This window comes from Alligator sinensis, unplaced genomic scaffold (assembly GCF_000455745.1).
Source record: "Alligator sinensis unplaced genomic scaffold, ASM45574v1 scaffold37_1, whole genome shotgun sequence".
NCBI classification, from domain to species: Eukaryota; Metazoa; Chordata; order Crocodylia; family Alligatoridae; genus Alligator; species Alligator sinensis.
Genome location: NW_005841955.1, coordinates 1,168,915 through 1,182,031, shown reverse-complemented (window position 1 = coordinate 1,182,031; position 13,117 = coordinate 1,168,915). Strand labels below are relative to the sequence as shown.

Genomic DNA, 13,117 nt, shown 5'->3' with positions numbered 1-13,117 from the left:
TAGGGAACAGTGCTGATAGTCCAGGACTCAATGATATCCCCTCTTCATTCGTAAAGTGCTTTTGCCTTCTCGGACTGGAGATCTATCTATGTGCTTTTTAGAGCTATTTGGATAACCAGAACAAGATGCAGTGAATGTCAGCTACTCTGCAAAACTCTGCCCGTCAGGGGTTGTATATATGCTCTTGCAATGTGCAAACACTTAGTTTATACAGAAAGGAATTAATTTGTGGAGGAAGAATGAAATAAATTTAAAAAATATAAGTCCCAAACCTGTCAGGAAACTGCACGGTAGAATCAGGCCTTTTTAGTGTGTACTTGGTGTAAAGCTTACATGATATCTTTAATCGTTTTACTGCTGATCCTTTTTACAGCTTCTAGGCTTCAGAAGAACAGGTTGGTGACCTTTTGAAATGCCAGTGGTCTATTGGGATGCCAGCATGGAATATTGGCACTAGACTGATAGTTTTGTGTGTTTTGGATGGTGGAAGGACTAGCACTTACTATAATGACTTCCTATTCTAAGCTCATGAAAACAGCTCAATTCTGTATAGTACATGGTAGTATTTTTTTTTTTGCTACTTCCTGGTGTATTCATGGTGATTAATGTCCATAAGGCAGTATAGAGAGGGGTGAAGCAGTTAAATCACTTAACATCTTAAACTTATTGCAGGCAGAACCTGCAAAGTGTATTTAATTTCCATGAATAATTGTGGCACATGGCAGAGAGTAAAAGCCAAGTGGAAAGCAGCATATCCATGAACATACTTGCTGTCTAGGATTCTTTACTATATCTTGAGATTTGAGTTCATCCCACAAAAGTTGTGATCTCCTAGTAGGGGTTTAGGTTGTAGCCGTGTTGGTCTAAGGATATAGGCAGACAAGGTTCCTTGGGTGAATTTGATATCTTTTATTAGACCAACCCAAATGGTTGGAGAATACTTATTAAGCAAGCTTTCGGGTTCAAAAACCCTTCGTCAGGCTCAGGAAGCTGCAGCAGTTGGTGTGTGCTCTTCCTGGATGGAATGAAAAGTAAACAAGCCAGGGGCTGGGCTGGGGAGTCAGTTGCCAGGCAGATTGTAATGTATCAAAAATCCAATGTCTATGTTTAGTCCCTGATCTCTAGTATCCAGCAGGTTGATGAAATGGAGCTCATAGGCTCGTCTCTGGGAAGTGTTGTGTAAATTTCCCTTGAGGATCAGGACTGAGAGATTGGAGAGAGAGTGGCCCTCCTGTGAGAAATGTGCCCCCACCGGTAATTGGGTGTTTCTGTCTTTGATGGATTTCCGGTGTGCGTTCATTCTGGTGCGCAGTTGTTGTCTGGTCTCTCCTACATATCTTCCATCAGGGCATTTGGTGCATTGGATGAGGTATACTACATTCCTGGAGGTGCAGCTGTAAGATCCTGGGATGCTGATGGCTCTGTTGTGGGGTGTAGTAATAGTGGGGGTGGTGGAGATGTGGGGGCAGGTTTTGCATTTCTTGTCATGGCACGGTCTGGATCCTTTTGGTGTGTTCTGGGCTTGAGGAAGTTTGCTTCTAGTGATGAGGTTGGCGAGGTTCGGTGCTTGTCTGAAGGCTAGGATGGGTGGCTCTGGGAAGATCTTTTTAAGAATAGGGTCTTTTTCTAATATGGGTTGCAATTTTTTGAGGATTTTCCGTACAGGTTCAAGGGATGGGTGATAGGTCATAACCAGCGGTGTGCGATTTGTGGGTGTTTTTCTTCTGTACTGCAGCAGTTCTTCACGTGGTATCCAGGTGGCTCTTTCAAACGTGCGATCTACCTCTCTGGAGGAGTGTCCTTGCTGGGTGAAAGCCTTTTTAAGATTGGTGAGGTGGCAATCCCGGGTGTTCTCTTCAGTACTGGTGCTGGAGTATTCTAAAGAAAGTCGGATGGAGGGATGGTGACTGTTGAATTTCTGATGGAACTCAATCAGAGATTGCAGGTTCTCAGTCCAAATGATGAAGATGTCATCAATGTATCTTAAGTATAGCAAGGGTTTGATGGTGCAGTTCTTGAGGAAGTCTTCTTCCAGGTGGCTTATAAAAAGGTTGGCATACTGTGGGGCCATTTTAGTGCCCACAGCTGTTCCCATCATCTGGAGGAAGTGTTGATTATTAAAAGTGGTGGATACTAGAGATCAGGGACTAAACATAGACATTGGATTTTTGATACATTATAATCTGCCTGGCAACTGACTCCCCAGCCCAGCCCCTGGCTTGTTTACTTTTCATTCCATCCAGGAAGAGCACACACCAACTGCTGCAGCTTCCTGAGCCTGACGAAGGGTTTTTGAACCCGAAAGCTTGCTTAATAACTATTCTCCAAGCATTTGGGTTGGTCTAATAAAAGATATCAAATTCACTCAAGGAACCTTGTCTGCCTGATCTCCTAGTATGTATTTGACATGGGGAGGGAAAACTTTGGGAGGAGTTTGTTATAGCAGGAGATTCACTGTAACTGAGTTCAGCACGACAAAGATCGTTGTCATATACCACATTTACTAAAATTAAAGTCTCTCCTCCAGTTTAATTGCTGCAGCAGCTTGCTTTTTAGCAACAGCTTGTACATACTCAGGATATTGTCCCCTCAATTTTTATTTCAGTTTCAACCATCTGACTTCACATAAAATGCTACAGACTAGCACAGGGAAAATGAAGACAAATGTTTTCACTTTTGTACACATTAAAAATAAAATCACCTTTATGAGATTCATTTTACGCTAAGTTGGAAAAATCAGCGCGTGGAAGCCAAATCCACAAACAATTCTGGAAAGCTATTAAACCTAATTCTGGACAGGTTATCCAATCCTGATGCTGTAGATCATAATTCTCACTGCAGTACCAGAGGAGACTTGGAACATGCCAGAAAAGCATGTTTCTTGCATCTCAGGCATTTTTTTTCAATTAGTTGCCCTTCTTTGTGATGCTTTTTTCCCCATGTTCAAGCTAAAATAATCATGAAAAGATATTAAATGTTTCCCTGACCGTTCTTCAGTAATCAATGTTTTTTCCCCTTTACTTTGGCAGTCGAAGTTGAAATAACTTCCATTCTATCCTGCCCATTTTTCACTGTCCTCAGTAATTCTTAGAGGAAAACTAGGATGGAGTAAGTAACTCATTACCATTTCTTCAAGGTGTTAGGAAGTGTTGACAGATGGAACTTAGCCTGGCTGAGGTTCTGGTAAAAATGCACAAAGTAAAGGAAAGGAACCCTGGATAGGGAGACCAAGCCCTGATATTTTCTACCTTATATTTTAAAGAAGTTATTCATATTAAAATATGTTAATATCTTGCACCTTTATATTTCTGATGTGAGTTATAGGATCTTGATGAGGCCATAAATAGTCATGCTAAAACTGCTACAGATTTTTTATTGAAAAGGTAGAAGGCAGCTTGGAGTAATAGTGAATATGTGTTGCAAATTTTAAAAAAATCAAGAATGTCTTCAAAAATAGAAAACCCTGCATAGTTTGGAGGGGGTGGGAGGAATATATTGGAAAAAATCATACATTGTGTGACTATATAGTAAAAATAATGGGTACAGCACTGCTGTAGAACACTAAGCAGCAACTTTCTTAGCTCTTGTTATGGAGACATTTTTACTGTTCTGTAAAGAAAAATTTATTCCATGCACAGAAAGCAGTTTCAAGAAACAAGCACAATGCCCCTCGCCCCTTTTCTTACTCAAGTAGCTTAAGAGGTTTGTTAATACAATGCTGCTGACAAGTAAATACATTAAAGATGATGTGCCTTGTAATGTTTCCCTGAAACTGTATTTCTGTTTCCCAGAGGGAATGAGAACTTTTTTCCTTCTTCATCTTTTTAAATAACGCAATGGTCCATGTTCCAATTTGGAATTTGTCCATGCTATATCCCCTTACTCATTGTGAAAGGTCCCAGAAAATCAACTTATGACAACATGCATTTCCACAACTAATTTTTTTAATGGGACTCTTGGTGAAGAAAAGGAATCTTAGCAATAAATAGAAAATGGGACTTGATTTCTTACTTACTTAAATCCTAATACATGGATTTCTTTGAATCCTGGAAGTTTTTCAAATATTTTTTGCATCTAGTGAAAAACACAAACATATTAATTCCATGTATGCTAAATGTAAAAATTCACTGGCAAAAGGCATAGTTTGGAAACTTGAAAAATGTCACAAAGAGTTAAAGGGGACTGCATGGATTGTATTTGTATTGATATCCTTATTGTTCTGTTTACACACATTGCTTGCCTTTAATTTTTTGTATTACTTATTAATTGGTAAAAACAATATAAATAGCTGCTTTTTCTGTCGATATAATTGTGTTAGTTGGTGGTAGACAAGCTGATAATAGAACAAGTCAGAGTGTATTTGGTTAGGGAGGATTTAATAGCAGCCTTCAGCTAACTGAAGGGTGGTTCCAAAGAGGATGGAGCTAGACTGTTCGCAGTGGTGGCAGATGACAGAACAAGGAGCACCAGTCTCAAGTTGCAGCAAGGGAAATTTAAGTTATATATTAGGAAGATTTTTCTTACGAGGAGGGTAGTAAAGCACTGGAGAAGCCTACCCAGAGAGAGGAGTTGTTGAATCTCCACCCTTGGAGGTTTTTAAAACCTGGCTAGACAAAGTGTTGGCTGGGATGGTCTAATTGGGGATGGTTCTGCTATGAGCAGGGGGGTGAACTAGTTAAGTGGTTTTCAACTTTTTTGTACCAGGACCCATTTATAAACATTGATGGCCAGTCCCAACTGAGTAAATAATGTAAGAAGAAAACAGCCCTCTGGCCCTGCCAGTGCCCCTCAATTCCAGTGCACAGCCCCCACCACCCTCAATGCCCCTCACTCCCGATCTGCTGCCCACAGGCCCCAGCCCCACAGTGTGTGGGGCATAAAATGGATGTGTGGGGCGGGGGTATGGGGCATGTACCTCCCAGATTTGTGCACCCACAGTGGGCAGAGGGCTGCAGCCTGGCTGGACTGGCATGGGCAGGAGCCGCCTCCATAGCCCTGTGGGTGGAACTTGGGATGGAAGGGTAGAACAGGGTGGTGAGACTCATTGCTGACACCAGAACACCTGCACTACCCATGCTGCCAGCAGCACAAGGAGTAATGGATGGGGGGAGGGCTATACTGCCCTCACCTTCACCCACCACCAGCCGCTCATGCACTGGACCACAGCTCTAACCCTCTGCTATGGGTCAGCCACCACTGCTGCTCCCCTCTGGCCTGCGGGAAGACTTACCTGCGGGAAGCTGCAGGACCTACTCTCAATGCTGCCTGGGTGCCATGTGGTGCCTCCTGCCTTATCACCCTCCTCCCACTCCTCCCACCCCCAGCAGTCTCTTGCAGGCTAGAACTCTGCCAGCCTGCAAGGAGAAACCTGTGGTTTCCCACATTTCTCTCCTTCAAAGGAAAACCCATTTTTAAAGTTTGTCGATCCATTTTTTTAAGTTTATTCATGACCCTTTCGTATATTCCTGTGACTCACTTTTGGGTTGTAACCCATGGGTTGAGAAATGCTTGACTAAATGACTTCCTGAGGTCCCTGCCAACCCTAATTTTCTATGATTCTATGATCAGAAGATCCAGTTAATTTTGTCTGCTTAAGGTCCATGAATCATTTACTAACTAATATGTACTTTATTAATAAATTGAAAATATTTACTGGATTTAATAGAGTATAGACCAGGGGTGGACAAAATACAGACCATGGGCCATATCTGGCCCACCAATTGATTCTATCTGGCCCATGGTGCCAGCAGAGGCAAGAGCTAGTGCTACTGCCCGCGGGCCAGATAGAATCAATTGGTGGGCCCATGGGCAGTGGCTCTAGTGCTGGCCTCTGCTGGTGCAGCAGGGGACACTAGGTGGAAGCAGCCTTGCCCTCCTGCTCAGCACTGTGTGGCAGCATGGGAGATGGAGTCTGACCTTGTGGTGCCAGGCAGGCAGGCGGGTGCTTCCGCACAGCAATGCCAGCAAAGGCTGGAGCCCTGCCTGCCCGCCCAGAACTGTGTGGTAGGGGGCTGGGTGAGGGGGGTGAACTGAACCACCTGCTCTGCCCCCACACCCTCCCTAGCTGGGGTCTGCACAGTGGGTTGGGGAGGAAGGCCAAGAGGCAGGGGCATTTCCCAGGTGCGCTGCGGTTCTCATCCCTGTGCCTGCCTGTTAGTGTCAGCCAAGCTAGGCACTGTAAGGAGGAGAGCATGGAGGCGCAGAGATAAGGTGCCACACCCTGAGTGGGCTCATGCTTCTGCTCCCACTGCCACTGTTGCTCTGATGCCAATTTCAGGCCAGCTGCAGGGAGGTGTGAGCATGAGTGAGAGTGCACATGCATAAGCAGCCCTTAACAACTCGCCAAAACTCATTAAATGGCCCTCCAGCCCAAATAATTTCCTATCCCTGGTATAGGCTGTTCACAAACAGCTTGTAAACTGAATACTGTCTGACAGCTATCTATTAGAAAGGTCACTCTGGGCATTTTCTGCTGCCTAATTTAATAATGGAAACTTTTTAACAAGAAAGTCAGTGAGTCAGTGATGAAAAAATAATGGATATAAAGTATGAATATTGTATGATTTTGCCAAACTTTAGAGGGTCATAAGCATTTTTATTAATACCAGGTAGTCACAAATAACCATCTGAACAAAGAAAAGGGAATGCATTCCAGCTGATTATTCATGAATCTATGAATTTGTGTTTCTACTTTAGAATAATATTTCCACAAATCAAGTAGATGAAATACTACATGTTTCCATATAATATAGATTGATGCAGACTCTTGGTTTAAAATGCAGGTAAAGCTCCCTAATTAACAGCCTGATCCTGTCAGGTACTGAGCAGCATTTCATCCTCTGGGCTGAGTGCTCTTACCTGAAAATGAAATCTGTGGGAGGTGAGGGAACTCAGCATTTATTGAGCCCTAATAAATCAATACATCAATTACAGGGCACAAAAGCTAGTTTAATGGATAGATTCCCTTCCCCCTCCCTCATTTTTTTATTTGTCTGATTATATATAAATCCTGTATAAAATTTGTGCCCCCTGCATATGTAGGTGGGTTTAGCTAAGCTGGAAGAGCTGCATTAAAATTTGTGATCAAGTGCACAGTCCTGACAGTGACCTGCTTATCTTAACCTCAGTAGATCACTCCTATTTGTGCCTTGTGACAAGACACACTCTGCTTCCCTCAGGTCTGTTTTTAGAGAAAAACATGCCAGCTGTGCTACATGAGATGTATACAAAAATTACCTTTTCATGTGATGAGCCACCAAAAGGGCTCTTTAGCCATAAGATAATGAATGTTCAGGGCTGCAGAATGCTTTAAAAATGGTGGATCGCGTGAAAAGTTAACTTTTATCTGATGTAGTATCAGATGAAGGCACTCTAGGACAGAGCACCTTAGTGAACTTTGTGCACAGGTTCACAATGGGGGTTAATTATGGGTGATTCTGCCTGCGTCCCAGGGGCCTTTACAGGGCTGGGCTGGTGCTCGCTGGTGAGCATCATCTCAGCCCCACCCCCAGGCTGTCATAGAGAGGAGACAGAAAAAGTTGTCTCCTCCTTGTGCAGCCAGGCTGGGGGAGTCGGCGGGTGGGGGAGGGCAGGGAGGGACTGCCCCTCAGCTTTTGGAGCAAGTCAGAACATGCCTGCAGGGTGGGGGGGCTCCATTTCCTCCCCCCCGCCCCAGGTCCAGGAGGTTGCCACTGTTAAGCTACGGGGGGGGGGGTGGGGGGGGGGGGGGGGGAGCCTCTCCTGACATGCAGGCCTGGCCTGGCTCCCCCCAAGACCCCAGCAGTGGTAGCTGGGGGGGACGGATGGCTTGTGGCTGGGGGATCTGTCTCCCCACCAGCCACTGCTGACAGTTGCCAGCTGGGGGGGGGGCAGGGAAGTGGAAAAGGGGTGGTCTGGCAACTTCCTGGAAGGCTGCTGGAGTGCCTCCACCTGCTGGCTGGGGCTGGTGCAGGCAAGCTCTGAGCCTCCCTTCCCCACCAAACAGGTGAACATCTGTTGGGTTCAATGGCAGTTCAACTATGGTGGTTTTGTGCAAAGTGCCATAGTTATAGTGCTTCCCCAACAAGCTGCTTGAATGTCTCTACACATCCATGGCAGCAGCTACTGAACTGTTTCTCTCTCCAGTGCTGCTTGGAAGGAAGAGATTTGGACTCTTTAGAATGATAACTTGTGGTAATGGAAAATACTTTTAATAATCAACACCCCTTTTCTGTCATATTCAAATACTGTAGAAACTCATTAAAACAAAAACCAACCAAAAAATACAGATGCTGGGGGGTCAAGTTGTAAGTTGCCAGAACACAATGTATGTGCAGTTTTGGAAAATCTGCAAGCAATAGGGATGTGCAAAATGGGCTGTATTTGATTTGGATTCAGCCTGAATCAGGGGACAGTGATTCAATTTGTTGATTTGGATCACTGTCCCATTTTGATTCAGCCAGATCCGAATCTGAAGATTCAATGATGATTCAGAGAATCAGCGATTCACCCATAGACACAGCTTTAAATGTTTTTTCTACATACCTCGAGGTAACAGGTGTGGCTTGTGAACGCTGTGATGGTGGGGCATGATGGAGCATCCCACAGGAATGTGGGTCCCCGGCCACCCCCCGGGTGGCCCCCCCCCCCCCCCCCCCCCAATGCTCAGTGGCAAACCCGGAAGTGGACCGGAAGTACTTCCGGTCCACTTCTGGGTTTGCTGCTGAGTGCATGGGGGGGCGGAGGGCGCACCTCTCCAGCTTAGGTATCAGCCACAGGAGGACCCCAGGTGCCCCTCCAGACCCTGGAGGCACCATTCACCAAGCTGAGGGGGTGCAGGGGGCCCTGTGTACTCGCTGGTGGACCCAGAAGTGGATCAGAAGTGCTTCTGGTCCACTTCTGGTTCTGCTGCCAAGCATGCTGAGGAGCCCCCCCACACTTCTGTGGGATGCCCCCCCCCCCCCACTTTTTTGGGATGGTCCATCCACCCCATCATCTCAGCAGTCACAAGCTGCCTGGTACCTTGAGGTATGTAAAAAAAAAACATTTAAAGCTGTGTCTATGTCCGAATCATTGAATCTCTCTGAATCAATTTGGAGAGATTAAAGGGTCTCCTGATTTGATTCAGATTGAGAGATTTGGCTACCGAATCAGGCTGAATCTCTGCCAAATTGAATCAGTGACTAAAGCTTTGCACAGCCCTAGCAAGCAACTTTTTGCAAGAAGAGAGAGCCGTGGATGTACTGGGAAAGGAAGCTATTGATCAGCTCTATCAATATCCCCTTTCTTGGTTGATTGCAAATACAATTGATTCCAAATTAGGATAGTCAAGGGAGGGACGCATTGGAGAAACTTCCACTGACTTTTGTTTAATTTTACCAAGCAAAACCTTTTGAGGACCTATGGATCATTAAGGACCTCCAGAACATTAAGTGCTAACAATTAAATTGGTAATTAAACATGCAGTTAGCAATATTAATGATACAAAATACCTCTGCTATACTAGTTCTATTAAAAAATATGGTAATGCCCAACTAAATGACTTAACAAGGCCATGTGCTTTCAAGTCCCTTGGCTGCTTGCTCTGGAAAGTAGTTCAGACAACAGTAGCTAATTTCTTTCAACATTGGTATTAAATTGCTCATTAGGTTTACTGTAGAAATTAAATCACTACAAAGTACTGTCCATTAATTCCTGATTAGGCCCAAATGATTTTCCTAATGTTGTAGCGGGTCTAATGCTCTGCTGATTGGCTATCTGCAGCTTTTTTAATTTCTTTCTGCAAATGTCTGTTTGTGAGGTAGGTGAACAGATGCTCTAAGAAAAGGTATCTATGTATGGTGGAGATCTGCAACAGCTAGAAATAGCAGGAGTTGTCTGTTCTGAATGAAGGTAGTAATTATTAATTACCTATATAATTCATATAATACATTTATATAAATGATATAATATAAAAGCAGGCCTTTAAAATGTCAAATGCTGCACAGCCATAGAGTAGATGAAGGTCTATGTCCCAAACAGTTGACCATTTGGAATATCTGAAAAAAATTCAAAGCTCAGGAACATAATATTATATTCTGAATTTAGAACTTTCTCTGAGACGGAATCTATGGGCAAATCTCTTGCCAGTATAATTTACTAGAGCTCAACTGATTTAATGGAACTCTGACAATTTATACATAGCTGATGCTTGTTATTATGTCCTTTGTTGTATTTAAGAGCTTCTGAAGTCATTCTGCTTGCTGAGCCCAGGACCGCCACCAAGAAACAAGCCACACTTACTTCTCCCTCCATGAAGGCCTAACAATTGGGCAGAGTAGGCAGCTTAGATTGGTTCTGGCATGCCCAAATGTTACTGTTAGGCTCTTCTGAGACCTAAAGTGTGGGAGTACTAACAAGGCATGCTCTTAGGACTCCTCTAAGCCGCCTACTGTGCATAATTGACAGGGGTGTGAGTGGGTAGGGCTTGTTTTGAGCAGCAGCAGCCCCAGGCTTGGCAGAGAGGTGCTATAGACAAAGCCTAAGCACTACCAGGGTATAAACACTAAAGGTAATCATGCTGTGATACTAATATGGAATTACTAACCATTTCTTTTGTCACTGTGTGGGATTATTTTTTGCCAGAAAAATATCTCCCTAGCAGTCTTATTTTCGATCAGTCTTGGGATGCTAATTTTACATTGGCTGGAAGTTTAGAATGCATATCCTATTGACCTAAGGTATATGCAGATGTTACATTTAGATTGACATAACTGTGTATAGGTCAATCTAAATACCAATCTGTACAGACCTAATGTATTCTGTATCTTCATTCTACATTAGGCAAAAAATGGCTGGCCTGATCTAACTTAGTTCACTTGAGGAGGTGAGCTAAATTAGGTTGGGAATGGGTTATACTAGCCCTGAGCTGGGAATGCCCAGTTGCTTGCCTTAACTCCTGAGCTGCACTCTTCTTACCCTTCACCCTGACTAGGCTATTTTTGGCCTCCCAATCCTCCCACCTTCTGGACAATGATCCCCCCCATGGACCCACCAATGCCCCCATGGACCTGCTAGCCCCCCTGATCATACCAACCCTCCTCCCCACGATACCTGCTAAACCCTCCTGAAGATCCTCTAGCCTCCCAACCCATCTGCCTACCCCCGTCCCCCCACTTATTTAGAGCATGTTCTGGGCACAGCTCTGAGCACTGCTGAACATGTGTATCAACTGGACCCATTCTATGGTCACATGGCTTAAAGTAAGCCAGGTGATTGTAGATCAGGTAACTTGAATGTATGCATGTATCCACAGAGAGCATAAAGTGTCCCAGAGACTACTAGATTCTTTTTAGTGCCCCGTGGTAATCTGTAGCAATTCCATGAAAACCTGCATAACAGGAATTAATTAATTTTAATAAACCAGTGCTTTGTAATGTGCCACAGAGTAACAAATTCTTTTGAGAGACCTCCAGTATATACATTGGTTGGTCACAGGACCACAAAATTGTTTCATATTATATAAGCTTTTAAAATTACTTCATATTATAAAGAAGCATCAGAGCACAAGATTAATTCTTTGCCCTGCCATCAGCCCCCTTACCTGAAGCTGAAATTTTGCTGCTAGGTCCTGATACCGTGGTGAGCGAGGATCACTCAGTTCTGTTGTGTACTCCTGATTAGTGAGGGTAATACTGAACTCTACTGACTGCTCCACAGGCAACTCTGGGACTGTGTTAGTGACCTCTGGCTTCAGCTCCTGGGAGACAGGGAGAGGAAATGAGCTTTGTAAGATAAAAAGTTAAGACAAAGTATTTTCTTTTAATGGTTTAGTTATTTGACACATGTAAACAGAAGACTCTTGCATCAAAGAGGTTTCTTAAACATAACATACGGGAAAGAGACAGAATTAGCTGGTATCTATTTTTCCCTGTATGAGGAACAAAAGGAAATAAAGACAGTACCTCCCTTAGAAAACACCCTGTCTCTCTGATACAGGGACAAAATGTCTGCTGCCTCCTGAGTAGGGAGGAGATTTTTTCTTCAACTAAAGCAAATGAGTTGTAGCAGCTGCCAATTACACACCCCAGTGTCCTATATTCGATTTTTTGTTCTGGATTCTTATGCTTAGTTATCTATCCAGTGATTTTGGATAAAGTGGTGGCTCATGGTTGGAGCCTGTGGACTTAATTCTTTCTCTGCTTTCACCACCTGCATTTTTTGATCAAGTTAACTTTTGATTTATTTAAGTACAAAAGGAAAGGCAGATCCTCTGTTATAAAATAGGGGAGAAGCACTCTGAAGTGCTTTGGGTTAGGGTTCAAGGCAAAAGAGGGGAAAGGGACCTAACAGTGGGAGTTTACTATAGACCACCCAACCAAGGAGAGGAGCTTGACCAGGAATTCTTGGGTCAGCTCACCGAGGTAGTGAAGGCTAAGGATGTGGTAGTCATGGGGGACCTGAACTTCCCAGACATCTGCTGGGAGGAGCAGTCAGCCAGGTCTGAGTGCTCCCGTAGGTTCTTAGACAGAGTCCAGGACCTTCATCTAACCCAGGAGGTGCACAGCCCCACCACGGGGGATGCCTTGTTGGACTTGGTGTTGGCCAAGGGCGACGACCTGGTGAGGGGGCTGCGGGTGCTTGACCCCCTGGGCGACAGTGACCACTGCCTGCTGGAATTCACCATTCAGCGCAAGGTGGCAAAGGCAAGCAGTCAGGCTGTGGCCCTAGATTTTAGGAGGGCGAACTTCAACGAGCTAAGGAGGATAGTTGGAGAAGTGCTGAAGTCTCAGAGGGGAGGAGAGCCGGGTGTTCAAGGGGAGCGGTTGCTCCTTAAGGAGACGATCCTCCAAGCCCAAAAGAAGGTAGTCCCGACGAGGATCAAAGGGGGCAGGAGAGCATACAAGCCTCCATGGCTCACCAAAAACATCCGGGAATGTCTCCTTGCTAAAAAGGAGGCTTACTCCCAATGGAAAGGAGGGGTCATCACCAAGGAGGACTATTCGGCAGTTGCTCGGGGGTGTAGGGGGGTAGTTAGGAAGGCCAAGGCAGAGATGGAACTGGGACTAGCTTCCCAGATTAAGGACAACAAGAAGTCCTTTTTTAAATACATAGGGAGTAAAAAGAAGGCCCCAGGTAATGTGGGGCCCTTGCAGGACGC

The 13,117-nt window shown here is 44.6% G+C and overlaps 1 protein-coding gene across 1 annotated transcript in view; it reads right to left on the bottom strand.

Moving 5' to 3' along the window:
• Positions 1 to 13,117, bottom strand: part of IMPG1 (interphotoreceptor matrix proteoglycan 1) — a 128,012-nt gene that overhangs the window by 53,390 nt on the left and 61,505 nt on the right. Inside the window, exons 7-8 of the mRNA XM_025200084.1 lie at positions 11,561 to 11,716; positions 4,016 to 4,074 (exon numbers count right to left, since the gene is read on the bottom strand). Of these exons, the coding sequence (XP_025055869.1) occupies positions 4,016 to 4,074; positions 11,561 to 11,716 (215 nt within the window). The remainder of the gene's footprint in view (positions 1 to 4,015; positions 4,075 to 11,560; positions 11,717 to 13,117) is intronic.